The sequence below is a fragment of the Zea mays genome, chromosome 9 (genome assembly GCF_902167145.1).
Source record: "Zea mays cultivar B73 chromosome 9, Zm-B73-REFERENCE-NAM-5.0, whole genome shotgun sequence".
In the NCBI taxonomy this organism is placed as follows: Eukaryota; Viridiplantae; Streptophyta; class Magnoliopsida; order Poales; family Poaceae; genus Zea; species Zea mays.
The window spans coordinates 132,681,684-132,706,844 of record NC_050104.1 but is presented as its reverse complement, the minus strand read 5'-3'; the positions used below and the strand labels follow the sequence as shown (position 1 = coordinate 132,706,844).

The 25,161-nt window shown below is 48.0% G+C and overlaps 2 protein-coding genes across 3 annotated transcripts; one reads left to right on the top strand and one right to left on the bottom strand.

Moving 5' to 3' along the window:
* The first annotated feature begins 7,416 nt into the window (after positions 1 to 7,416).
* Positions 7,417 to 12,789, top strand: LOC100272380 (SNARE associated Golgi protein family). Of its 2 annotated transcripts, none has more exons than XM_008660000.3 (5): positions 7,417 to 7,843; positions 9,259 to 9,532; positions 10,869 to 11,105; positions 11,232 to 11,449; positions 12,045 to 12,789. In XM_008660000.3, the coding sequence occupies exons 2-5, from the start codon at positions 9,281 to 9,283 to the stop codon at positions 12,316 to 12,318; spliced, it is 981 nt and encodes a 326-aa protein (XP_008658222.1). In that variant the 5' UTR covers positions 7,417 to 7,843; positions 9,259 to 9,280; the 3' UTR covers positions 12,319 to 12,789. The 2 variants fall into 2 exon arrangements, with proteins under 2 accessions (XP_008658222.1, NP_001140333.1); NM_001146861.1 differs by lacking the exon at positions 7,417 to 7,843 and adding an exon at positions 7,852 to 8,088 and having other exon boundaries at positions 12,045 to 12,788.
* Positions 12,790 to 15,110: 2,321 nt separating this feature from the next.
* Positions 15,111 to 18,060, bottom strand: LOC103639108 (Putative calmodulin-binding family protein). Its single transcript, XM_008661905.4, has 9 exons — positions 17,835 to 18,060; positions 17,175 to 17,712; positions 16,988 to 17,053; positions 16,804 to 16,892; positions 16,619 to 16,709; positions 16,376 to 16,522; positions 16,165 to 16,257; positions 15,955 to 16,056; positions 15,111 to 15,862 (listed from the first exon to the last, which is right to left on the bottom strand). The coding sequence occupies exons 2-9, from the start codon at positions 17,676 to 17,678 to the stop codon at positions 15,338 to 15,340; spliced, it is 1,617 nt and encodes a 538-aa protein (XP_008660127.1). The 5' UTR covers positions 17,679 to 17,712; positions 17,835 to 18,060; the 3' UTR covers positions 15,111 to 15,337.
* Between the last annotated feature and the right edge of the window lie 7,101 nt (positions 18,061 to 25,161).

Below are 25,161 nucleotides of genomic sequence, written 5' to 3'. Positions count from 1 at the left end.
AAATTGAATAAAAACACACAAATTCAGACTTAAATATTATTCTAGGTCTGAATCCCAACACCTGACAGTCCACCTTTTGGCCACTTTTACTCCCAAATCTACGTGGAACTCAGTCCACCTCACTTTATAAAACTTGCTCTTTTTACTATGGTCTCTAGCTTTGCTATGGAAACTTTAATCCAAAACCCCATGAATCAGTCACAAATGAATTCCAAACTAGGCATCCTGCTGCAATTCAGTTCTCAGAACTGAATAAAAATTCAGTTATGTGTCCAGCCTGACAGACCAACTTTAGCCAACCCTTTTCTTCAATTTTTACATAGCAACAGACCAAGCTCACATTACCAAAGTTATTACTTAGATATAGCTCTACTACTTTGGTATAATACCCTTAGGTTGAAAACATTCAGAACAATTTTTTATGAAGCACCAAAGTGGAGCTCAACACACTAGAACCTAGTTTCAGCCTTCTACACTAAGTCTGGGATCCAAAAATCCAACAGCCTATTTTTGAGCGAATTTTACACCTAGTTCCCAACAACAGATAGTGGTAGAGTACAAGTAGTAAATGGTGTGAGCTTCACTGACCTGAGATGATTACGGAACAAGCTTCATACAGTCCAGCAACTCCCTAGAATGTTCTGGCTATGGTGTGGTGAACTTGGTGGTTGTGGTCATCACAAACACAGGAAGACAGCGCACACAGCTCTGGACAGTGCCAACTTGGTGGCAGTGGGAGAGGAGCTTTGGCTTGCAATACACATGAATCCCTCACACCATTGCAAGCTTTGGCTAGAACACCAGGGCAAAGGGAAATCTTCATCGAACCAGCACTTAAATAAAGGGCAGGAAGGCAGACGTCTTCAGGTTCAGCTCGCCTAGTGGTGAAGAGTTCCAAGGTGACAGCACAACAGGGACTAACACACGTGGCTTTCATGCTCAACATCCACACCAGCCACGACTTAGCTCAAATATCTACTTTGTCCAGTTATTCAAATAGAGAGTAGAGCAGATAAGGGTTCACTGTACTGTCCACAAATATCCAACCAATCCACTGAATACAGACAGAAGTAAAGACAGACAAAAACTCTACTGTGGTAGGCTCAAACAGGTGCAAAACTGATATTTTTCTGCATAGGGGGACTGAACCTCGAGCCCCATACTGCCCACCCCAAGTCTATCTCAGTTTGTGCACATAAGTGGAGGACAACAGGGATGTGAAGATCTTTCTTCAGATTTTTGTAGCAACTCCGTTGAACTCTGATCTCTCCCTGTTCACCTCCTTCAATCCCACGATTTCCCATAGTAACATGGGGAGCACACTTACTAAAACTGGTCGATTAAACAACCCTCTACCAATTCTTCATAAAGACTTCAGCCTTAAACCCCTTGGATCAGACACCAAACAGCTCCAATACTAACAAAAAATACAAGAACACAACTTTAGAGACTAAATCGAGTTCAGAATTTCCAAGACTGACAGCCTGACTTGGAGCAACACTTTCTCCCAATTCCTGGTGACAACAGGCTGATTTTGGTTCACAGAATTTGCTCACCTAACACAGCTCTACAAGTTTGTTGCAGTAGCCTAAGGCCAGATGCCCCTAATTCAAGAGTTATGGTGCTCCAAAGTTGGGCAAACCTCACTGAAACACAGTTTCAGTTTAACTAAAACGACCCCTACAAAGTCTGACAGAGAGAGTTTGAGGGTATTTTACTCCCAAATTCATATAGCACCAAACCAACATCACTCAAGGGAATTTGTTCTATATAAGGCCTTTCAGTTTGCTAGAAATAACTAACCCAACTCTCCTTGGTTTAATTACCATAGAGTTCCAATGGTGTGTAAAACTCACTGAAACTGCTAGCAACAATCAACTAAATCAACATCTCTACATCCTGACAGCACAACTTGGAACAGCCTTTTCTCCCAGGTTTATGTGGAACCAAGTCCAACCCTCTTTATGAAACTTGTTCTCTGTACTATGGGCTCCAACGTTTTTATGAAAACTTTTGTCTAAAACTACTTGGACTGATCACAAATGATCTCCAAATTTGGCACCATTTACTGAATTTCAGTTTTTTGTTAACTGAACTGGTTTCAGTCACCAGCAACTCAACAGCCCATTTTCAGTCAACTTTTTCTACACTTTTTGTGTAGGATCATATCCATCACCCTCAAAGACATTTGTACCCCAACTTATGCTCTTCAATTCCTCTATAAAAACCATAGTTCAAAACCTTATGGATTGTGCACTAGGAAGCTCCAAAGTAAGTCACAATCACTGAAATTCGGACTTATATACTATTCCAAATCTGAAAATTCAGAATTCAGCCACCTAGCTGACAGTCCAAATTTGAGCAGCTGTTACTCCAACTTTTGTATAGGATCATGTCCCTCACCCTTAAAGAAAGTTATTCAAAATCATATAGTATTCCTTTCCTCTACAAACATCACAGCCCAAAACCTTATAGAATAGCCACAAATAGGCTTCCAAACTGCTATCAAAACACTGAAACTCGGTTTCAGTTACTGTTTTCAATCTAAAAATTCAGAAAAACAGCAGCACCACTTGGAACCACTCTTTTTCCTGGGTTCCAAATGTTTACAGGGGCAAGTTGCTTAATAAAGTTTATACTCTTATAGTTCCTCTACAAGTTTGATATAGTAACCATTAACCAAAACCTCTTGGACTCCAAACTTCAATAGCCCAAAGTTTGCTCCAATTGCTGAAATTCAGACTCTGAATTTCACCAAGAGTGAAATCCACACTTTCAGACAGCTCTACTTTAGGCAAGCTTTTCTCTAGGTTCCAAATAGTTTTAGAGCTAGATGACTTAACCAAACTTATACTCCTCATGTAGCTCTATGACTTTGTTATAAGGACTATCTTCAAAATGCTTATAGATCAGAATTTATAAGGGTTCAAAGTTGGCTAGTTTATATTAATTTCAGAAGTTCCAATTTGAACCCAAAACTGAATTTGTGCAAATTACTCCAAATTCTTCCGCACAACTTGGGAATCTCCAAATATAAAAGTTGTTCACCTTTTTCAAACTCTACAACTTTGGCACTTTGACTTTTGCCCAATTGTCTCTAGATTTTGAATTCCACTTTTAGGGCAAATTTAGGGTTTCAAATATGGTTCGTTCTCATCTAGTGATTTACCAACTCAATTCATCCTCCTAAAAGATGAGTGACTCCTTAATCTCAAATCAAACTCTAGTATATGAAGCTCATGTCCAAAGTGTCCCTGGTTTAGGAGTTGTTTTGTTCATCCACAATTCCAAGTAAGGTTTCCAAATCTCACTTAAGGTTTTTTTAAGGTCATTCCAGTTCATCAATTAATTCTTCCACTTAACATACCTCCGAAATCATAGTTTCTCTCGGTTCTAAGTCTTGCCTTTAGCACTCTAAGACTTCAAACCAAATTATCACTTGCTTGAGAGATGATCTACTCCTGTTTAACTTGAGCCAAGTCCTTAAACTAAACTCTAAACCCAACACACAACATCATACTTTTGAAAAAGTTTAACCTAGTGAATGCATTCTAGGTATATCGAACAAGATAATGCAAGTGCTTATGATGACATGTCAGCATTTTAGTTATCGTAACACCATGGGTGTTACAAAGGGGGAATGTGAGCTTTTGCATGTTTCTTTGCTTGTAAAGTACATGAATGTATGTACACTGAGAAATCTCTTAGCTCTCCTATCCATCTTCTTTGGAGAACATGAATGTATGTACACTGAAATATCTCTTAGCTCTCCTACCCATCTCATTTTTAGAGAGAAGAGGATGGCATGAGATGTCTAAGCAACTTCTTTCATTAATTTGGCCACCATTAAAGTCTTGTTTTTATATTTGTTCTTTGACATGAATTCATAACACCCTCTTGGCCTAATTCATATTATATGTATGTCTTATTACGCCTCCCCTCAAAAATTTATGTTGGAAAAAGTAGAAGAAAGCACATCACATGCATTACTTATGTTATACTTGTTGCCTCGTTAAAAACCTTGCATGAAAAAGGTACAATAGTTGGTCTTTCGTATCAAGTCTCCAAGGCTAATGCACAATCATTGACATAAATTGAGATGATGTGAAGTCCATCGTTGGACTTCTTTATGAAGTCATAGGGACAATCATCATTTTTTGTGTAACCTCTTTAGGAGAAAGTTACTCAATTGGTTGAACCACGTCTTTATAGGTTTTAACCCATACAACGACCGTTGCATGTATACTCTAAACATGTTGCGGTTTTGATTTAGTTCAAGGATGTTTAATCCTTTAGGGACCCCATATAGATTTCTGAATCCAATGGCACATACAAATATGTTGTCACAACATCCATCAAGTGCATTTTTAGATTAAATTTTACTACCATAGGTATACGATAAGAGAACATTATGCCACTCATGGCACGGAGAGTAAGTTTCATCATAAGATCTCTACATGAACCCTTGTGCCACCAGTCTTGCTTTGCATTTCACCACCTGTCCATGTTCATTCCTCTTCTGGAAGAAGACCCATTTGCATCATATAGGGATGTCTTTTGGAGGTGTTGGGGTTGTAGGCCCAAAACCCTCGCTTTGATAAAAGCGAGCACAACTTTGTCTCAATTATTGCTTTCCATTTGTTCCAATCTAAGTGCTTCTAGCACTCTGCCATGGACTCCGATTCTAGGTTCATATATATTGAGCTAGCATTTTCAGGCAAAATAAATGTTGATAGTAATGGTCTTTCTATTTTGCGACTCTTCTGATTCCACATAGTTAGTGGCAATTTTCTCATGATCATTCTCTAGCTCATTGTGATTTCCCACAACGATCGAGCTAGGGCATTCCAATATTTCAATGTGATAATGTGTGCGCAACGCATTGAAATTTACATATTCAGGATGGGGTCCTTCAGGTACCAGGTCAACTTCATGCTGAGTTGTCATTTTAGGGGCTCCATCTTTAGGATGATGTCCTTTAGGACGTTTTCAACTACAAGTTAAGCTTCCTCAATTGAATTTTTGAGTGATGCAAGTGGCTTGGGTCCTTGTCTATGCTATCATATCTGTGAAACCTTGTCTCGAGCGACCAAAAGTCTTCCAATCATTCCTAGGATCGGAGGAGACAACATAGTTGATAGCCTTATATGGTACCTCTACTCTCTCCAACACATTTATTGCAAGTATATGCGACTAATGGAGAGAATGTTCTTAGCCGAAGGTCCATGTTAACAAGAAGTGATGTTTTAGTGTGTTTTTAGGGAATACACCTTTAGACCATAGATTGAGTCAGAGCTTTAGACTAGTCTACGAAGTTGGCAAATGATAAGTCGAAGATGAAAAGAGGGAGAAAGCTAGACTGTTACTAGGATCCCCTTCGGACGGTGCGGAAGGGGAAGCTACATAGAAGGAAGAGGAGGCATGCATGATAGGTCTCTCTTGTAAAGACACAACTACCCATCTCTAGTGATGTAGAATCTTGGTAGAGGATGAAGGGCATTCCTATAATTCCATTTAGAGATGTACACTGGTCCAACCCTATAAATAGGTGAACAATATTGCTGCTACAGGGGGCGATTACTTGGTTCCCTAGATCTTGTAGCATATTCGTCTAGGAGAGCTCTCGAAGGTCTATAGTTTCTAGGCGCTAAGTTTGGCTTAAGAGGCTTTTGAAGAACTTCGGCAGGTCCCCAATATTTGGTGCCCACGTCTGGTGAACTCATCGACGACCATAATCACGTCTCCACGAAGGGATAAAGATAGGTTTGGTAGTGCTAGACGTGTTGTTAAACCCGCGAAGGCTAAGATCACACCAAAGCTTAGATCGAAGGCAAGAAAAGAGGAAAGCTCGAGAGCTCTAGACTGGTTGAGCCAGATAATGTTGATGAAGAAATTGAAGGACATGAAGCCATCTAAAACATATCAATATTTAGAAACAAAAGATGCTTGGAGTCGCTCAGCTTCGACAACGAATAGATGAGGCATCTAAAGAGCTTCATCACATAACAAGGGAATAATATGGCCAGACGCAAGTCCAGATATTGTTTTATACTGTAGACTGCGTTGTACCATAGACTCCCTATGTCTCAATTTATAGTTCGTTTGACTTTTTAATTCAATTTTGACCGGCTCGTCTTATTCAACAAAATTCCGTAAGTATTATTAGTTTTTACTGTGATATCATTTATCATATAACATAGTAACATACTTTAAACATGGCTTTGAGTTTTATAATTCTCCCAAATTTTTTAAATAAGATGAGTCAGTCAAACTTAGTAAAAAAACTCAAACGAACTATAAATTGGGGCTAAGAGACAACCGAATGCTTTTCATACATGATCATCATACATCTAACGAAGCATCTTGGGCGCTGTTTGGTTTAAGAAATGTAACGCAAATGGTAATGGTAATGGTTTACGCTTGATTACTGGCGGTAACAAATTTGAATAGGCTGGTATCAAATTTTAGTATGGTATCTGATTACGGTTGGACTAAAACAAACATGATTTAACGTTATCATTTACCCATTACGTTACAAATATGTGAACCAAACGGCACCTTATTTCAATCACAAGTGTCGCGAGCCTCGAGAACGAAGTTGACCTCGAGCCAAAAGCTATTGAACTGGCTGAGAACATTGCATACTATGTGGTAGTAAGTCTTGAACATCAATCACACATGACAGTTGTCAAAGATGAATTATCGTACCCCAACCCACCCGAAAGAAAAAAAAGACGTATTACTATAGTCAAAGACAACAACGAGAATGCGCTTTGACCATACGGAGATGAGAAAAGAATGGCGCGGGACTTTCTAATCTTCTAGTAGAGCTGAATACGTGAGCAGTTCCAACTTTTCTCAAGCAAAACCAGCCAGGAGAGATTGACAAGTCAGAAGGGTTTGAGTAATTGCTTCCCTTCGAAGCAAGCAAAGCAAAGCTACATAGCACTACTCTGCTACTACCCCTCCCACTAGTCCACCGTAACTAGAGATGACAATAGAGACCTGATCTCCAATTTCCCGTTAGAAATTCCTCAATTAGAGGATGGGGATGGAGAAGTTTCTTCCCCACAGGATGTCAATAAGGAAAAATTCTTATCCGACGGGGATTTATTCCCGCGGAGAATGGGGATGAGGAAAAATGTCCCCCGCAAGTTTTCGTGGGAAGCCCCGTGAGGAAACTTTTCGTCGTGGGGACGTGTTTGGGGAGCTAAAATCCGATAGGGAATTTCTTGTTGTCATCCCTAACTGCAACACAGATCCGTCAAGGTCCCTAATTTAGTTATACAGTTAAGAGATTATATAATACAATTCTAAGATATTAAATTATAAATATATTTAAAAAACAATATACACGAAGAATCGTGTAAAGATAGACTTTTATCTCGTATTTTTTTTTCAATTGACACAAGACCGGGGTTGTACATGCCCTCGGGCGGTTCCTGAGGGCTCGCGCTCGCTGCATCTGACCGCGCCGGCGGGCGCACGTGGCAACGTCCGCCGGCCGACGAGCTTTAGAATCCACGCGTCTCCTCCCCTCGCAACTCGCGACATTCGCCGATTCGAATCCCACCCACGACCCCCGTCCCGTCCCGTCCCGTCCGCCGCTGCCACCACCACCCCACCCCAGAAACCTGACCTCCGCGCCCCCGCGCGTCATTGAGACTCCTGCGCGCCGCCGAATATTATTATTCTCATCCCGCCGCGGCCGCAGGCAGGGCCAGTTCCGTCCGACGCGTCGCAACAACCCCCAGGGCTCAATTGACGCGCGGGGGCGTTTCGGTCATCCAGTCATCCCCCTCCCCTGCCAAAGGCGAAGAGCAGAAGCAGAAGCAGCAGCAGCGTACGCCCTTTTCCTTTTTCTAGTTCCGTGTGCGCTGCCTGCTACCTTTGCTTCTCGTTCTTCCCCCTCGCCTCTCTCTCCTTCCACCGAGTCACGCCGCTTCCAGAAACAAGGGAGGGAACCGGAGACCCGGGAGCCGAGCAGAGTCGCACCAAATGCTCTGATCCCCGTTCGTGGGCTTTCCTCCCCGTCGATCCCTCCTCCATGGCGCGCGTCCTCCCGCTCGAGACTGCCGAGATGGCCAGGTACGCGCGCGGGGTCAAAAAAAAAAAACTTCTTCATCAACTTCAGATTACCTCTTTCCTTCCTCTCATCCCCTCCCCCCCTGGAAATTTTGCTTCGGCTGCAGGCTTGAGAGACTCTGTTCGGTATTTCTGTTGCGTTAGAGTTCTTCTTAAGGTCGTGAGGTGTGGTGTAGCTGCCGCCCGCAGGCACAGGTGGATTGCGCTTCTTCACGGGGTTTTCATTCGTTCCGGGAGGAAGATGTTCTTCTTGCTCCCTTCCTTCTTTCCGCTTGGTCGGGAAATGTCCCGTGGCCCCCACACCTTTTCCTTGCTCGGTGCGCTTAAGTTTCCAAGAATGGCGGTCGGTGGTGCCTTCCGGAGCAACGGCGGCCGCCGCCGGCCAGCCACCGGAGCCGCCGAGCGTCCATGCCACGCCACGCGTCGCCGTGTGGTCACCCCTGGTGCCAGTGTCACGCACGCGCCGCGCGTGGATCTTTTTTAAAAACGTAGAGTCCGAAGCTTGGTCGAATTTGGGGAACATAATTATTGCTACTAGTTAATGATGTTCCAACTTCCAATCCTATCCGAGTATATTAAAATCTCTCTCGTATGAGTATGAGAGTATCTCGATTGGGCCACTGGCCGTTGCACTGTACCGACTGGTGGTGGTGGGTGGTTTCATAGACTACTGTGGTTGTGGATGAACTGTACTGATGAACACAAGTGGATGCTTTTGACAATCTTGCTCTTGCACTGATGTAGTTGCAATACTACACCAAACAAAGAACACATGGCGGACCTTTTTTGTGGGTAAATTCGACTTTGTTTCACTAGGGTCGTCAAATGTGACCTTGAAATAAAGAGGGCAGGTAATGTTTTACTGCTAATTTTAGCCAGAGAGCACCTGCACTTCAACTTCCAAAGAGACTGCAACCTAGAACCTATGTTCCCCTCATTCCGTTGGCTGGGTTTCTATTGTGCATGCGTGAATACCGTGGTATTGTATATATTGCAAAAATGAGATCTCATTACGATAGCATGCGAACCATATAAGGTTCCTTAGTTGATTAGTTCGCTTCTTGGATATATGCTACATGGTAGCCTTCTGGCACAGTTTCATAAGCTGTTCTAGTATACAGCACAAGTATGTCACAGCCTTACATTGATATGTTTTGTTTGGTTGATAAACAGAGGCGAAGAGGCAGTGGTAGACATGCCAAGGTCATCAGCCGGGGCGTCATGCACAGCAGTTGACCATTCTGAGCAGAGCAGAAAGGATGATGAATATGAGAGGCTGGTTACAAGAGCTCAACATGCAACATCTGATGTTGGCACGACAATTTTATCTGAGCAACCAAAGTCAAGATCTTTCATTTGGTGGATGAAAGTTCTGCTTGGCTGCTTCCTTCTTATATTAGTGGGCTATGTCTTCGTGAAATGGGGGGTCCCCTTTGTCTTTGAGAAGGTGAGCACTGATACTCTTTATCACCACTTCTGCAGGCATTCTTTTCTCTAACCTGAAAGGTCTTGTCATCTGCATAGATGAATCAGATCATTAGGATATTGCTAGGACAACAACAATTATATTTCAGAGATAAACTGAAATATGCTACTTCAAAAGGACTTAAAGGATAGTTACATTTTTTTGTCTGATGGCTTGCTTGATTGATATGGTACATATGCCTCGAACCTTCAAGATATACGTTTCTTATGCTTGCTAATTACTTCAAACTGTCATGATAAACAATACTCCCTCCATTCCAAAATATAGTTCTTTCTAGCCCTCTTTTTTCCGACCTCATTCGAATGAATAATAATGAAAATAGATATACAAACAAACTACATTCATAGGTTAATTAATGAATGCATGTTTAGTCAAACAAAGTATATTTTGAGACAGAGGGAGTATAAAAAACTTGACTTACGGGGGTATTGCATTAATAAGAAGACCTCACCTTGGTCGAGAAACCCTTGAACCCCTGCCTCGTCTATACACAACAACACCGTATACCATGTGAGACTGACTGGGACCATGCCATAGACATCTGCTTTGGCGTGAGACCAGTGGTGGACCCAGAAAATTTCCAAAGCCTGGGCAAATATTAGAAGATAACATTGCCACAAACATAAAGCTTAATTGTTGCCCACACTAAAGTATATTTTACTGCTGAGATACATATATTTATACACGTTTGCAGCAGGTGAGCCCGGGCAGCCGCTCGGGGCAGCCGGGCGGTGACAGGCGAGAGGTTTTTTTAACCTGAAATTTGTGGCCTTAGACATGTGCTTTTGCGCTTCCATGAGGAGTCGAACTCAGGACCTAAAGAGTGCAACTCAGATCACTTATCGACTCAGCTAGAAGCCCTTTCACCATGATAAAGAATATGCAAGATGTCTTAAATATCTTTTTTATGCTATTTGGAATAAAAAAATAAGTAGGTTTTAGATGTATATATGCCATAAAGCTTGTAGTTCAGAAATTATCACTCAGTAACAAACACATGGTACCAGGGCCCATGTCTCGTTGTATCCTACAACACTGGTGATTTTTTTTTCTTAAAAACAGTGAGTATGCTGTACTTCAAGTGGCAAACATCCTAGCACACTCTTATCATTTTGTAACAAGCAGTTGATAAGTTGATACAATATGTTGTAGTTGAAGTGAAATGTATTTTGTGGTCTATGTCTTTATGAAATTATCGCTTGTGCCATCCTTCTTCATGCTATTTTGTGTTAGTTACATGCTTTCTCACAGCACTTCTTCAAATTATTGATACATGTACTTTTCCTGTTTGTTGTAGGTTCTCTTGCCAATCATGCAATGGGAAGCCAGTGCTTTTGGGCGTCCAGTATTAGCTATTGTTCTCGTTGCATCTTTGGCTCTCTTTCCAGTTATTCTAGTTCCTTCTGGACCTTCTATGTGGTTAGCAGGAATGATCTTTGGATATGGTTGGGGTTTCTTGATTATAATGGCCGGGAGTACTATTGGCATGGTGGTTCCATATTGGATTGGTTCATTGTTCCGTGAACGTCTGCATGTAAAATTTCTAAGCCATATGTTCTGTGATTTGTAATTTAAGAGGTAGATCTTTTCTATGTTAGGATTATTCCCTGATTCGTTTTTTTTCTCTACTTCCTTTCTCTGTTTCTTTTTAAAAATACAGGTATGGCTGACAAAGTGGCCTCAGCAGATAGCACTAATAAAACTCGCGGGTGAAGGAAATTGGTTCCAGCAGTTTCGGGTTGTCGCGCTTTTCAGAATCTCACCATTCCCATATACAATTTTTAATTATGCCGTGACTGTGACAGAAATTAAGTTCAACCCTTATCTATGTGGTTCTGTTGCTGGAATGGTACCTGAGGCCTTCATTTATATCTACAGGTTAGACATGATCTCTAATACATTGCAGATTATCGATCCATTGAGTTTAGCATGTTCTTTTTTTCATCTACCATGTAAATCTGTATCATCTACTTGTGTGCGAATTCTTTTCACATGATTCACGTACTGAGAAAGTAGCATGCCGAATTTCGGACCATGAATCTAACCAATCATTGTTTCTTATATAAGTTCACCAGTTGAAGGATATCTTGCTTCTTGGTGTACTCTTCTTATAAGCTACTCCCTCCGTCCCAAATTAAAATTCGTTTTACCTTTTAAATAGATTCATAAAATAATTAATGTATGTGTTCTATATACGTGTCTAGATTCTTCATCATCAATTTGAATATAGACATAAAAATAAAGAGCTACAATGACTAATATTTCGTGATGGGGTACTATATAATATATCTGACCATGTAGAAGTTTATTTAGTTTATTTGAAAACTTCGTTGAGTTTTTTTGGTTCCCGGTATATTGGGACAACTCACCCAATGTACTTACTAAGTTATTGAATGCATTTATATTGGTTCCCTGTGTTTTGCTTATGTTGCTGTGTTTTGCTTATGTTGCCGTGTTTTTTTTTTTGGTGCAGTGGGCGTTTAATACGTACATTGGCTGACATGAAGTACGGCAACTATAAAATGACACCAGTGGAAATAGCATACAACGCCATTTCCTTCGTCATCGCTATCGCCCTCACGGTCGCCTTCACGGTGTACGCGAAGAGAGCTCTGGGTGACATAAAAAGTCCGGACGATGGCATCGGTAAAGACGAAGAAGATCACGGCCCAAATGGCTCAGGGGTGCGTATGAATCGTCGTCAGGAGCGTGCCGACGCACGTTACATAGAACTAGATGATATGTGATGGTGTGTTGGCCCGGATCTTGCTTGGAAGGAGGCACCAGTAGGTCATTAGGTGCACGGCTACGGTAGGTAGCTAGCTATAGTTTACAAGAGGAGGCTAAAATAATCCACACCCAGCTGACGTGGTTTGCGTGATTCGTTTCGTGTGCTTTGCCTACTGCACTGCCATACTGTCTGAATCTGAAGGTGCAGGGCTACTCACTACTGAGTTACTGACCGAGCGATGCTGCTCTCAACGATGTTTCTGTGACCATCAGCGTATCAATCAGTCCTTGATCTGAAGCCTACACTGGAGCTTCATGTTGAAGCATACATTGGACTTGAGTAGTACATTTGTATATAACGTAACTGCTAATAGAGTTAGCATATGATCTAGTTTTGAACATGAAGCTCGTGGGCTGTTCAGCCATGTTCGGTCCCATCCTGTCTCTGTCTCAAATTATATGTTATTATGGGTTTTGTTTTTTCTGTAGGTTGCTTGGGTTTTGGTTTCTGTATACACGTATTTTTTTGCTATGCAAACGATGTATAAATTGGAACAAGAGGGGCATCTGGGAGCTATGAATCAGCAGAGAACTTTCCGCGATTGGTCCTTTTTTTTGTACAGAAATGGTAAAATTCACGCGAGTGAGAATGGGGAGCAGCGGGCGAGTGCGGCACCGGCGCCACGGCATTCGTTTGGGCCGCACAGCAAGCGGCTGCCTAGGGCCGCGCAGTCCGCTGGGCCAGTGGGCATATCAGTGCGTTGGCTTGCAGGAAATGAAATCCACGGCGGCGTAGGCCTTGCAGTTCGGCCGTCGGAGTATCTCCTGCATCACAAGCTCAAAAACGGCACCATTGAGACAAATAAACGGAGTTAAGGAGAAAACCTAAAAAGTACTTTCTCTGTCACAAAATATTAGTCATTTTAGCTTTTATTTCTTATGTCTATGTTCAGATGGATTCAGATGGATGATGATGAATATAAACACATATACACAACAAATACATAATTACTATATGAATCAACTAATACGGTAAAACAAAATTTATTTTGGAACAGAGGGAGTAAAATGTTTATTGTGTCAATTACTTGAATGAGGGTCGCCATGACATCATTCTTGCAACATTTAATTCTAATAGGTTAAGAGCCTCCAACCTCATTCAAGGTAGATTCAGCATCATCATGACCATAACCACATCTTCCTCATCCACCTCATGTTTAGGTATGGGAGGGTCATGGAGGTCGGATCACTAAATTCTACTAGATACCCGTGAAGGGTGGGATTAATGGACACCTTAAGCACAACCACACATCCAACCATTAGGTTTAAGTTCTCATCATCGAGCTTATATAATTCTGCTAGTGATACTCAGACAAAAGTGAGGTCATCTTTTTTATAATTGAGTCTTTAAAACCCATATGAAGTACCCCTCAAATGAGATATTATACTCGTTTGCATCACAACACGTCTCCTTCCTATATCTAGCAACCTAACTAATTAGTAAGTAACTAAATTTTACATAATAACCTAACTGCAAAATAACAAACTAACTAACTACATATGTGTGTAAACTATCTAAGTACTAATAAATAATGCTAGTACCTAAGTCAATAATAGACCACTAACTAGTCAGGGCACGTATAACTCCATTTAATATAGGGTCTCTTAAGAGGTCTATAAGGGATTAATTAAAAAAAAATCAAGACATGAGATCTTTGCGAAGAGCCCTCTCTACACTACTCTATTTACATATTGTCTCTTAGTTGTATCTATGATTCAAAGGCTCAGTATTATATCATACTGTCTTTTAACTATCTCTTATACTTGAAAAACTGATATAGAGTCTCTAGGTTGTACATGCCCTTATATAACTTGAAAAAAAAGATCCAGGATTTCTAAGTTGTACATGACCTTATATAGCTAACTATAAGTATGTCATTAATTAAGTTAAAAACTAAGTTATCAATCAATAAAAAAACTCATATTCACCAGACTTAGGTGGTGCAGGAGCAAAAGTGACGGGGTGGGGACTTGTGTTGAGGCATGACCAGCGGACAGGTAGGCGCCAGAACAGGAGCACTTAGTGGGGCGAGGACGGGTGAGGTCGGGGCCAAGGGAGAGGAGCAATAACGTCATCGGATGGGGTTGTCGAGCTAGGCCATAGACAGGGTCGGGTTACTCGGGTAGGGTCAAGGACAAAAGCAACGACACACTGTCTCTAGCAGATCGTGCATATGGTCGTGTAAAATATTATTTCGCACCGTAGACTGTTTACATAATGAATTTTGCAATAGGGTGTGAAAGAAGATACGATGAGTAAGCGGCTAAAGACCGCCTTAGAGATAGAGGTAGTGGCAAGTGGGGTAGTACAAGGGACCACATCGATTTCGGAGTGAAAGATAGAATCAATTAGAGAAACTCTAGGAACATGTGAAAAAAGACAGCCCCAAAAGAAGCTAGTAGGAGCACTACAAATGTTTTCATAGCCCAAAATCATATTTGTGCACAACAACTTCCTAATAATTTGGTAGTCCAATATTTAAACCTATCACATGGCGAGGGAAGTTAAAGTCTAGATGCATGCGCACCAGAGTAGCAAGCCTAGATGTACGCGAGGGAAAGGATTGAGAGCTTTCGCGAGGGAAAGGATTGGGAGCTTTCCTCCTACAACATAATTGTGGGTCGCATGGAGGAGTTTTGGAGCTATGCTATTTTTCAAGATGTTTTGGGAGAGGGTATTTTTTAAATGTAATCCTCAGAATTATTTATTAGGTTGTGACTCCTTTTTAGTCATCTTCTGGAGTTGCTCTTATAGGTCAAAAAGAACCAGAATGAAAAAAATGGACCCTACGACATCTACTACTCAAACAGTATGTTCCATTATTCTCCTTGTTGGCCCCTACCTACCTAGTACTGTACACCACTTCATCATCGAACTGTCTGATGATTTTTTCAAAACTTTTCATATCTTCAATAATGAATTATCCGAGGACTATTCAAGAAATGTTTCAGCTGATGCAGGTGCAACTGCGTGCGTCACTCAGACTCAACTGCGGCTGCCACGGCCAGTGCTCCGTGCTGCAGAGGCGACCGGAGCGCCTCCTTCGGCGTGGACGCCTCGCACCCCCTTGCTGCTGTTGTCGCGGGCGCTGGGTGGTTGTTGAAGCTTCGCGCGAGTGGCGAGGCGACCCGGGAGGCGGCGGCGGCGGCGCACCTCGGAGAGAGGTTGACCTGCTCCAGCGCCTGCAGCTGGAGCTCGGACGGGTAGTCGCGCACGCAGCCGATGCGGGGCCCCGCCCCCGTGGTCCACTTGAAGGACAGCTGCTTGCCCAGCTGGTACGACTTGGCCCCCTTCTTGGAGTTGATCCGCTGCAGGATCTTCTCCCGCGGCACGGGCGCTTGCCGCTCCTCCTCTTCCTCCTCGGCCTCGGCCGCCTGCTGCTGCTGCTCCCCGGCCGCCGCCGCCGCCGCATCCTGGTCGACGTCTTCCGATGGGTCTCGGCCTCCTGCCGCTGATCCCCCTCTGCCCCAGAACTCCTCGTCCTCCTCCTCTGGGCTCATCTGCAGCGACCGAGTCCACGAGAAGAGTTAGCTTCAACCTTCAACAAGACATGAACTTTTTACTTCACACAGTTAGATTTCTGCCAACCAACCTTGACGTCGGTTAGGTCAACCGAGTTGTCCTTGAGGAAGCTCTTGAACTCCTGGAAGTTCTCCTCCGTCGGGCGGTAGTGCCCGCTGTGAGGCCAAATAGCCTGTCACGCAACACCAAGCATAGCAGATTAATTCGTCATCTAATCTAATAAACCGATCACTGAAAATGCATGCACAAGTAATGACAGTAGATTATTGAAAGGCAGTACCTTCAAAGTTCCATTCTCAACGACCAGTCGCCCAGCGGCAGAAGTGGCCCCTCCAGCGAGGAAGCTAGAGTGCTGAAATGTTCCCTTTTTCTTCTGCATCCATTCGAAGTTGCGATCCAGGACAACGACGTTACACGATGAACAGAGGATGAGTCTCTAGGCTCGAGTGAGCCCTATTTTTTTTTCCCCAATGCATGCGATGGGTATTTACCTGGCCAACGTACAGGTTCTTAGACGTACTAAGAACAAAGATCCACTTGGCGTCTCGCGGCCCGGACGAAGTGTCAAGGATCCGCCGGCTTTTCTTGTGCAAGAACCTGCCGTCCTCGATCACGACTTCATAGTCCTCTCTCTCTTTCTGCGCAGATATATAAAAAGGATGGTGTATCAGCCTCCTAGCTCTAGCTTTTCACCTAGCTTGCTTGCTCGCTCCATCTCTTTGTGAAATACTTACTGGGCCAAGGTACTTGATGCACTGGCTCAGAAGCTTCGATCTTGAGCACTTGCCTTCGAGATTCATCTCTCTGCCTTCTCCGACGTCAAGCCTGCATGTGCATCGGCCAAAACCAAGACCGTCAGCTTCAAACGACCGTCGCAGCCGAGATGGTAGCAGCAGGGTTAGCAGCCAGGAGCACTCACCAGTAGAAGAAAGGCTGCTTGCTTTCGGAGTGGAGCCAGCAGTCGTAGTAGCAGTGAAGGTTGTGGCCGTACCGGTGCCGCGGGTCAATCTGCTCATAAAAACAAATCTCAGTTTGAAACTAACTGTTTATAGATTCGAAAAAAGATGTGTAAACTGCAAAACTGTTTAGATTGTGTTTCTCACCGCTTCCAGCCAGTGCTGCAACGCAAGCTTCTGAGCATTCTCGTCCTTCAGCAACCCCTTTCCAACCTGAGAGAGAGGCGTCCAAATTCCAACAGAAATGTTAGCAGCCCAACCCACAAACATTATAAATTCGTTCCACAATACTGGCACTAGCACAAAAAGAAAAAGAAAAAAAAAACTGTGTTACCTTGGCGACTCGCGTTCTTGCCCTTGACCACTTGGACACGGCGGTCTCCTGCTTCTCGATGTCGAAGAAGGAAACGGAGCTGCGCTTTAGCAGCGCGAAGTCCAGCAGCTTCCACCAGCTCTGCTCCACGAGCACGGCGCAGTCGGCGAGCTGGCGCCGCGTGCGGAAGCTCTTGTACACCTTCTGCAGCCTGAGCGCCGCCGCCTCGTGCTTGGGGCTGTCCGCGGCCGCCGGCCCGGCGAACCTAGCTCCCCTGGGCAGGGGTCCCGGTCCCGGCGCGGGCATGGCGGCGGTCCGGATGGAGATCTCGGTCTCCACCTGCAGCGCGGCCTGCGCCCGCTTGAAGCTCAGCGACCCCTCGATGCGCAGCTTGCCGGAGCCCAGCGCCGCCGTGAAGACGGCCGGCTCCTCCCCTGCGCCGCCGGCGGACGGCGGCGCCGCCTCCTCCTCCACCAGGTGCAGCGGGTCGTAGTCGTCGGCGGGGCACGAGAAGAGGACTCCCATGGCAACGGCGACGGCGACGGCCTTGTTGTAGCGGCTGCAGGAGACCGCGTGCAGCAAAGCAACCGATTGATGCGCAAGAAGAAGATTTGGAGCGCGAGCGAGAGGAAGAGAAATGCAAGAGGGGAGAATGAGGCAGCCTCGATCCGTAGCTCTCACCTATCACAATGTACGTATATGGGCTTGCTGTTTGCCGGAGCTTGAGTTCCTCTTCCCCCTCCGGCGCCTTGTTCCTTGCTTCCTTCTCCTCCTCGTCAAACAGGACAGAGGGCTAACTGGTGGCGGTGGCTAATTATGTGAGAGGATTAGTGTGAGACAAGGCCCATATATAGACAGAGGGGGAGCAGCTGAGCTGATGAGGGTCGCTGTCGCTGGCGGTGTGGACTTCTGGGTGGCGGGGCGGGGCGCGGGGGTGCGCGCGAGAACGAGAAGCCGACCCACCAAAAGACGATTAGTTTTGTGGCGGTTCCACGTGTTGTCGGGGATGGGATGTCAGAGTTGGTCTCACTCGGAAGTCGGAATCGCGGTGGCGCTAGGCTGCCGCGGCCCGCGGTCAGTGGCATGGCTGGCAACCGTGTATCAAAACCAGCGATGCTGCTGCGGCTGCCTGACTCCGCAAGTCCGCATCCAGCCGTGTCCTCGGGAGTCCGGAAATTTTCGAAATTTTCGGTCCGCAACACTGCGAAGGTACCTGCAGGGATTTTTTTTAAAAAAATATTTTCAAACCTATCTTTGAAAATAGTATCTGACAAATTTCTCTGTAAAAACTAACCCATTTAGTCATCCCAAACTCCCTGCACATTTCATCTTTCTTGATTTGATGTTTGTAAGACGATTGATTGCTAGGATTGATGCTTTAGATAAATTTGAGATATCTTTAGCTTATACTATCTCTACCAGCTTACTTATCCTCATACTCATATTCAAACTTCACTCTGCTAACAAAGCAGTCTACTGTCGACGTTTCGAGACCGGGGAGTCCCTAAGCCGACGAGTGAATGTGCCCCAGCCCAGATGGGTCGAGCGCGTGGGCGAGCGCGAAGGGGGGAAGCGAGGTGGCCGGAGACGGGCGTGAGAGAGGTGGAAATCTCGCGGCCTTCGTGTTCGTCCCGCGCCCAGGTCGGGTGCACTTGCAGTAGGGGGTTACAAGCGTCCGCGCGGGTGAGGGAAGCGAGTGGCCCCAAGAGAGCGCATGTCTCGTCCTCGTCCCCGCGCGGCCAACCTTCTCTAAGAAGGCCCTGGTCCTTCCTTTTATAGGCGTAAGGAGAGGATCCAGGTGTACAATGGGGGTGTAGCAAAGTGCTACGTGTCTAGCGGGGGAGAGCTAGCGCCCTAAGTACATGCCAATGTGGCAGCCGGAGAGATCTTGGCACCCAGCTGGTGTGGTGTCGTGGCTGTCGGAGGAGCGGCGGAGCCTGGCGGAGGGACAGCTGTCGGAGCGGTTGAGTCCTTGCTGACGTCCTCCTGCTTCCGTAAGAGAGCTGAGAGCCGCCGTCGTCACAGAGCTTGCGGGGCGCCATCATTGCCTATCTGGCAGAGCTAGCCAGATGGGACATCAGTCTTGTTCTCTGCGGCCCCAATCGGCTCGGGGTAGAGTGATGATGGCGCTTCCCGCTGACGTGGCTGGCCTGCGCTCTAGGTTGGGCGTCGTGGAGGCTCCTCCGAAGCCGGGGTCGAGTCTGTCTTCCGTGGCCGAGGCCGAGTCCGAGCCCCTAGGTCGGGCGAGGCGGAGGTCGTTCGGCAGAGGCCAGGGCGGAGTCCGAGCCCTGGGGTCGGGTGAAGCGGAGTTCGTCGTCTTCTGGGGCTGAGCCCGAGTCCGAGCCCTGGGTCGGGCGGAGCGAAGTTCGCCGTCTTCCGGGACTTAGCCCGAGTCCGAGCCCTGGGGTCGGGCGGAGCGGAGTTCGCCGTCTTCCGGGACTTAGCCCGAGTCCGAGCCCTGGGTTGGGCGGAGCGGAGTTCGCCGTCTTCCGGGACTTAGCCCGAGTCCGAGCCCTGGGTCGGGCGGAGCGGAGTTCGCCGTCTTCCGGGGCTTAGCCCGAGTCCGAGCCCTGGGTCGGGCGGAGCTGAGTTCGCCATCTTCCGGGGCTTAGCCCGAGTCCGAGCCCTGGGTCGGGCGGAGCGGAGTTCGCCGTCTTCCGGGGCTTAGCCCGAGTCCGAGCCCTGGGTCGGGCGGAGCGGAGCTTCCTATGGTGCCTTCGGCAGGGCCTGACTGCCTGTCAGTCTCACTCTGTCAAGTGACACTGCAGTCGGAGTGGCGCAGGCGGCGCTGTCCTTCTGTCAGACCGGTCAGTGGAGCGGCGAAGTGACGGCGATCACTTCGACTCTGCCGGGGGCGAGCGTCAGGATAAAGGTGTCAGGCCACCTTTGCGTTAAATGCTCCTGCGACTCGGTCGGTCGGCGCGGCGATTTAGTCAGGGTTGCTTCTTAGCGAAGGCAAGGCCTCGGGCGAGCCGGAGATGTGTCCACCGTTGGAGGGGGGCCTCGGGCGAGACGGAAATCCCTCGGGGTCGGCTGCCCTTGTCCGAGGCTAGGCTCGGGCGAGGCGTGATCGACTCGCTCGTATGGACTGATCCCTGACTTAATCGTACCCATCAGGCCTTTGCAGCTTTATGCTGATGGGGGTTACCAGCTGAGAATTAGGCGTCTTGAGGGTACCCCTAATTATGGTCCCCGACAGTAGCCCCCGAGCCTCGAAGGGAGTGTTAGCACTCGCTTGGAGGCTTTCGTCGCACTTTTTTGCAAGGGGACCAGCCTTTCTCGGTTGCATTTTGTTCCGGTGGGTGCGCGCGAGCGCACCCGCCGGGTGTAACCCCCGAGGCCTCGGAGGAGTGGTTTCACTCCTTCGAGGTCTTAATGCCTTGCGTAATGCTTCGGCTGGTCTGGTTGTTCCCTCATGCGAACTGGCCGTAGCCCGGGTGCACGGTCGGGGCCCAAGTTCTCGGGCTGGTATGTTGACGCTGTCAACGGTTCGGCCGGAGCCGGGTTTGCGAGAGCAGCCCCCGAGCCTCCGCACAGGGCGAGAGGGCGATCAGGGACAGACTCGGCCTTTTTACATACGCCCCTACGTCGCCTTTCCGCAAGGAGGAGGGGGGGAGAGCGCCATGTTACCCTCGATGGGCACCGAACATGGTGTCTCCGGTGAGCTGCAAGCGGGTAATCCGAGTGGACGTCCGTGCCCCGTTCGTTGGGGGTCGGCTAGGGGCCCAGAGGCACGCCCAAAAGTACCTGCGGGTGATCTGCTGGACCCGGTCCCCTGGCGACGGGGTCCGAGGGCTCGATGCCTCCCTCCGATGGGATTCCGTTACAGGATCGCTCCCGCTGGTCTCGGAAATGTCCTAGGGTACCTCGGGAGCGCAGCCCGAGCCTTGGTTATGTATCGAATGTACTCCTGGTCATCCCTCGCTCGGCGTCTGAGGCGACTGTGAACCCTTCGGGGGCCAGCCTTCGAACCCCTGATCAGTAATGGGCGCGGAGCCCGAGTAGCCTGAGGCGGCCGTGGAGCCCTTCGGAGGGCCGGCCTTCGAACCTCTGACCAGTAGTGGGTGTAGGGCCCACACGATCTGAGGCGGCTGTTGAACCCCTCGGGGGCCAGCCTTCGAACCTCTGATCAGTAGGGGGGCTCGGAGCCCGGTTCCTTCACAGGGAAGGATCCTTTTCGGGGTATCCCCCTTTCCCGGTCCCTGTTGCAAGAGATAGAGAAAGAGGAAAAAAGGAAAAGGATACGAAATCGAACGACGCGGCGTACCTTTTTTGGCGCGGTTATTACGGCGAAGGTGAAGCGTCGCCCGCTTCTCCTGCCAGAAACGCCGCCTGTCCTGCCGCGGAGTTAATGCGACGGGGCGAGTGGTTGGCGGGGCGGCCGTTGCGCGTGCGCGAGCCGTTCGAGGAACGGATCACGGGCGCCCTGTCTTCACGCCGTGAGAGGGGGTTCTCTTGCTGCCCCCGGATGGGACGTGAGCCTGGCCGACGACGCGACCGCTACTCCCGCCCGCCTGCCACCGTCATTACTGCCGGCCCACTTTCGGCTGCATTGACCGTCGCGCCATGCTGGCGCTGCTGGGTCGAGCGCTGGGTCGCCTCGAGTCGCGGCATTGGTTCCGCAACCGAAGAGGCGCGGTGGTGGCGCAAGTGGCGGTGCAGTTGCTTGTATGCAGCATCCGGCGCGCCGGTTGCGTGACGCGTGGGCCTGGGCCTCCATGCCGGCGTGTTGGGAGTCGGAGAAGCGCGTCCACCTGGCGCGGTTGCATGCCGCCTGCATGGCTGCCCGCCCCTTCCGCCCGTTGGTCTGGGCAAAAGTGGGGGTCGCTTGTAACCGCTGGGCGGTTGTGTGCGCCGCGCGCGGCGGTTTGGCTTCTTCTGCCCCGAGTCGGTTTGCATGACATGCGGGACCCAGCCCCCGCGCCGTAGGGGAGGGCCTTGGAGCGTGTTGGAGAAGACTCAGCCCGTGACGTTTGGGGGCGCACGTAGGGAGAGTTGCCTTTAAAAGGAGGGTGACCCCTTTCGGAAGGCGACCATGTCTTCTCCCTCCTTATGCATCGCGTCTTTCCACCTTCCAAGCCCCCGGATGGGGGGTACCCGCCGTCTTTTCGCCTCATCGTTGGAGGAACACAACTCCGTGGGAGTTGGTACCTTTCAGCCATCGCTCGGCTTCAAGGATTTTCATCATGCAGCCCGGCTGCACCCCTCCACCGGCGGTCACCCAAGATGGTGACCTCCGGCTTGATGGTGGGGGAAAGCGAGCCGGGCTGCGGCCTCTACCCCTCCCTTAGCCTCAAGGATTTTCATCACCAGGGCTGGGGAGGAGAGAGTGCCGAGTTGGGGTCGGCCCCCGCGTGGGCGGTGGCCCGCTCCTTCGCTCAGTGATGGGAGGGAGGGGCGGTTGTCGTCCGTGGCGCTGGCAGCTGCAGCGTGCCCGGCTTTCGGACGCGAGTGGCTTCGGAGCCGCTCGCGGCGCCGGCGTCTGCCACGGCAGCTGGAAGAGGTTCTTCGGCCGGCGCGATAGCCAAGGCTGCCCACGGACCGACCTCCAACTCTACGGCCTTCTGCTCGTCCTTGCCTCACGAGTTTGGGCATGGGCGGGGGCCTCCTGGCAGCAGCATCCGCCCTGAGGTCAGTGCTGCCGCTGTTCGGCCCCCCGGAGCAGAAGTCGTCGTCGTCGCCGCTGCTGGAGCAGGTGATGGGGCGCCGTTCGTCGGTCTTCCGTTGCTCCGCAGGCCTTCCCCCATGGAGTGGGGTTGTTCGTACCTGCGGAGGGGGAACCGGAGTTCCGTTTGTAATGGCACTTTGAATGCCAGGGTTTTTTGTTCATTGTGGCTGTCGAGGCCTGAACATGTATGTAATTTTGGCACAGAGCCGTGTTTTTTCCTCATTTTCGAGCACTAAGACTCGCCTGTTGATTATCTGAACCGCTTCACCAAGCATGAGTCGCCCCGTGTCAAGGTGACGAGTGAGGTATCCGTATCCCGGAGGCGTAGGAGTCCTGAAAGTCGCCTAGAGGGGGGGTGAATAGGGCGAAACTGAAATTTACAAATATAAACACAACTACAAGCCGGGTTAGCGTTATAAATATAAACGAGTCCGCGAGAGAGGGCGCAAAACAAATCGCAAGCAAATGAAGAGCGTGACACGCGGATTTGTTTTACCGAGGTTCGGTTCTCGCAAACCTACTCCCCGTTGAGGAGGCCACAAAGGCCGGGTCTCTTTCAACCCTTCCCTCTCTCAAACGGTCCCTCGGACCGAGTGAGCTTCTCTTCTCAAATCAAAGCCGGGAACAAAACTTCCCCGCAAGGGCCACCACACAATTGGTGCCTCTTGCCTTGATTACAATGGAGTTTTGATCTCAAGAACAAGTGAGAAAGAAAAGAAGCAATCCAAGCGCAAGAGCTCAAAAGAACACGGCAAATCTCTCTCGCTAATCACTAAAGCCTTGAGTGGAATTGGAGAGGATTTGATCTCTTTGTATGTGTCTAGAATTGAATGCCTAGCTCTTGTAAGTGGTTGAGAAGTGGAAAACTTGGATGCAATGAATGGTGGGGTGGTTGGGGTATTTATAGCCCCAACCACCAAAAGTGGCCGTTGGGAGGCTGTCTGTTCGATGGCGCACCGGACAGTCCGGTGCACACCGGACATGTCTGGTGCCCCCGCCACGTCATCACTGCCGTTGGATTCTGACCGTTGGAGCTTCTGACTTGTGGGCCCGCCTGGATGTCCGGTGCACACCGGACATCTACTGTTCCTTGTCCGGTGCGCCAGTATGGGCGCGCCTGACATCTGCGCGCGTGCAGCGCGCATTAAATGCGCTGCAGAGAGCCGTTGGCGCCGAAATAGCCGTTGCTCCGGAGTTGCACCGGACAGTCCGGTGTACACCGGACAGTCCGGTGAATTATAGCGGAGCGGCTGCTGCGCGTTCCCGAGGCTGGAGAGTTCCGGAGGCCGCGCTTCCTTGGAGCACCGGACACTGTCCGGTGTACACCGGACAGTCCGGTGAATTATAGCACGCCGACCTGAGAAATTCCCGAAGGTGGCGAGTTGGAGTTGGATTCCTCTGGTGCACCGGACACTGTCCGGTGGTGCACCGGACACAGTCCGGTGTACACCGGACGGTCCGGTGCCCCCAGACCAGAGGTGCCTTCGGTTGCCTCTTTGCTCCTTTGTTGAATCCAAAACTTGATCTTTTTATTGGCTGAGTGTGAACCATTTACACCTGTATAATCTATACACTTGGGCAAACTAGTTAGTCCAATTATTTGTGTTGGGCAATTCAACCACCAAAATTAATTAGGGACTAGGTGTAAGCCTAATTCCCTTTCAATCTCCCCCTTTTTGGTGATTGATGCCAACACAAACCAAAGCAAATGTAGAAGTGCATAATTGAACTAGTTTGTATAAAGTAAGTGCAAAGGTTGCTTGGAATTGAGCCAATCTAACTACTTACAAGATATGCAAGGAATGTTTCTTTCTTATTTAACATTTTGGACCACGCTTGCACCACACGTTTTGTTTTTGCAAATTATTTTGTAACTCCTTTTCAAAGTTCTTTTGCAAATAGTCAAAGGCACATAAATAGGATTTTGCAAAGCATTTTCGATATTTTGAAATTTCTCCCCTTGTTTCAAATGCTTTTCCTTTGACCAAACAAAACTCCCCCTAAATGAGATCCTCCTCTTAGTGTTCAAGAGGGTTTTGATATATCATTTTTAAAATACTACTTTCTCCCCCTTTTGAACACAATAGGATATTAATTGATAATATTCTTGAAAACACGAAGTTTTTGAAATAGGTGGTGGTGCGGTCCTTTTGCTTTGGGCTCATACTTTCTCCCCCTTTGGCATGAATCGCCAAAAACGGAATCATTAGAGCCCTCGAGTTTCATTCTCCCTCTTTGGTCAAAACAAATGAGTGAAGATTATACCAAAGATGGAATCCTTTTGCTTGGTGCTCGTGCTTTCTCCCCCAAGGATGGAGAGTTGCTTGGAGTGACGGCGAA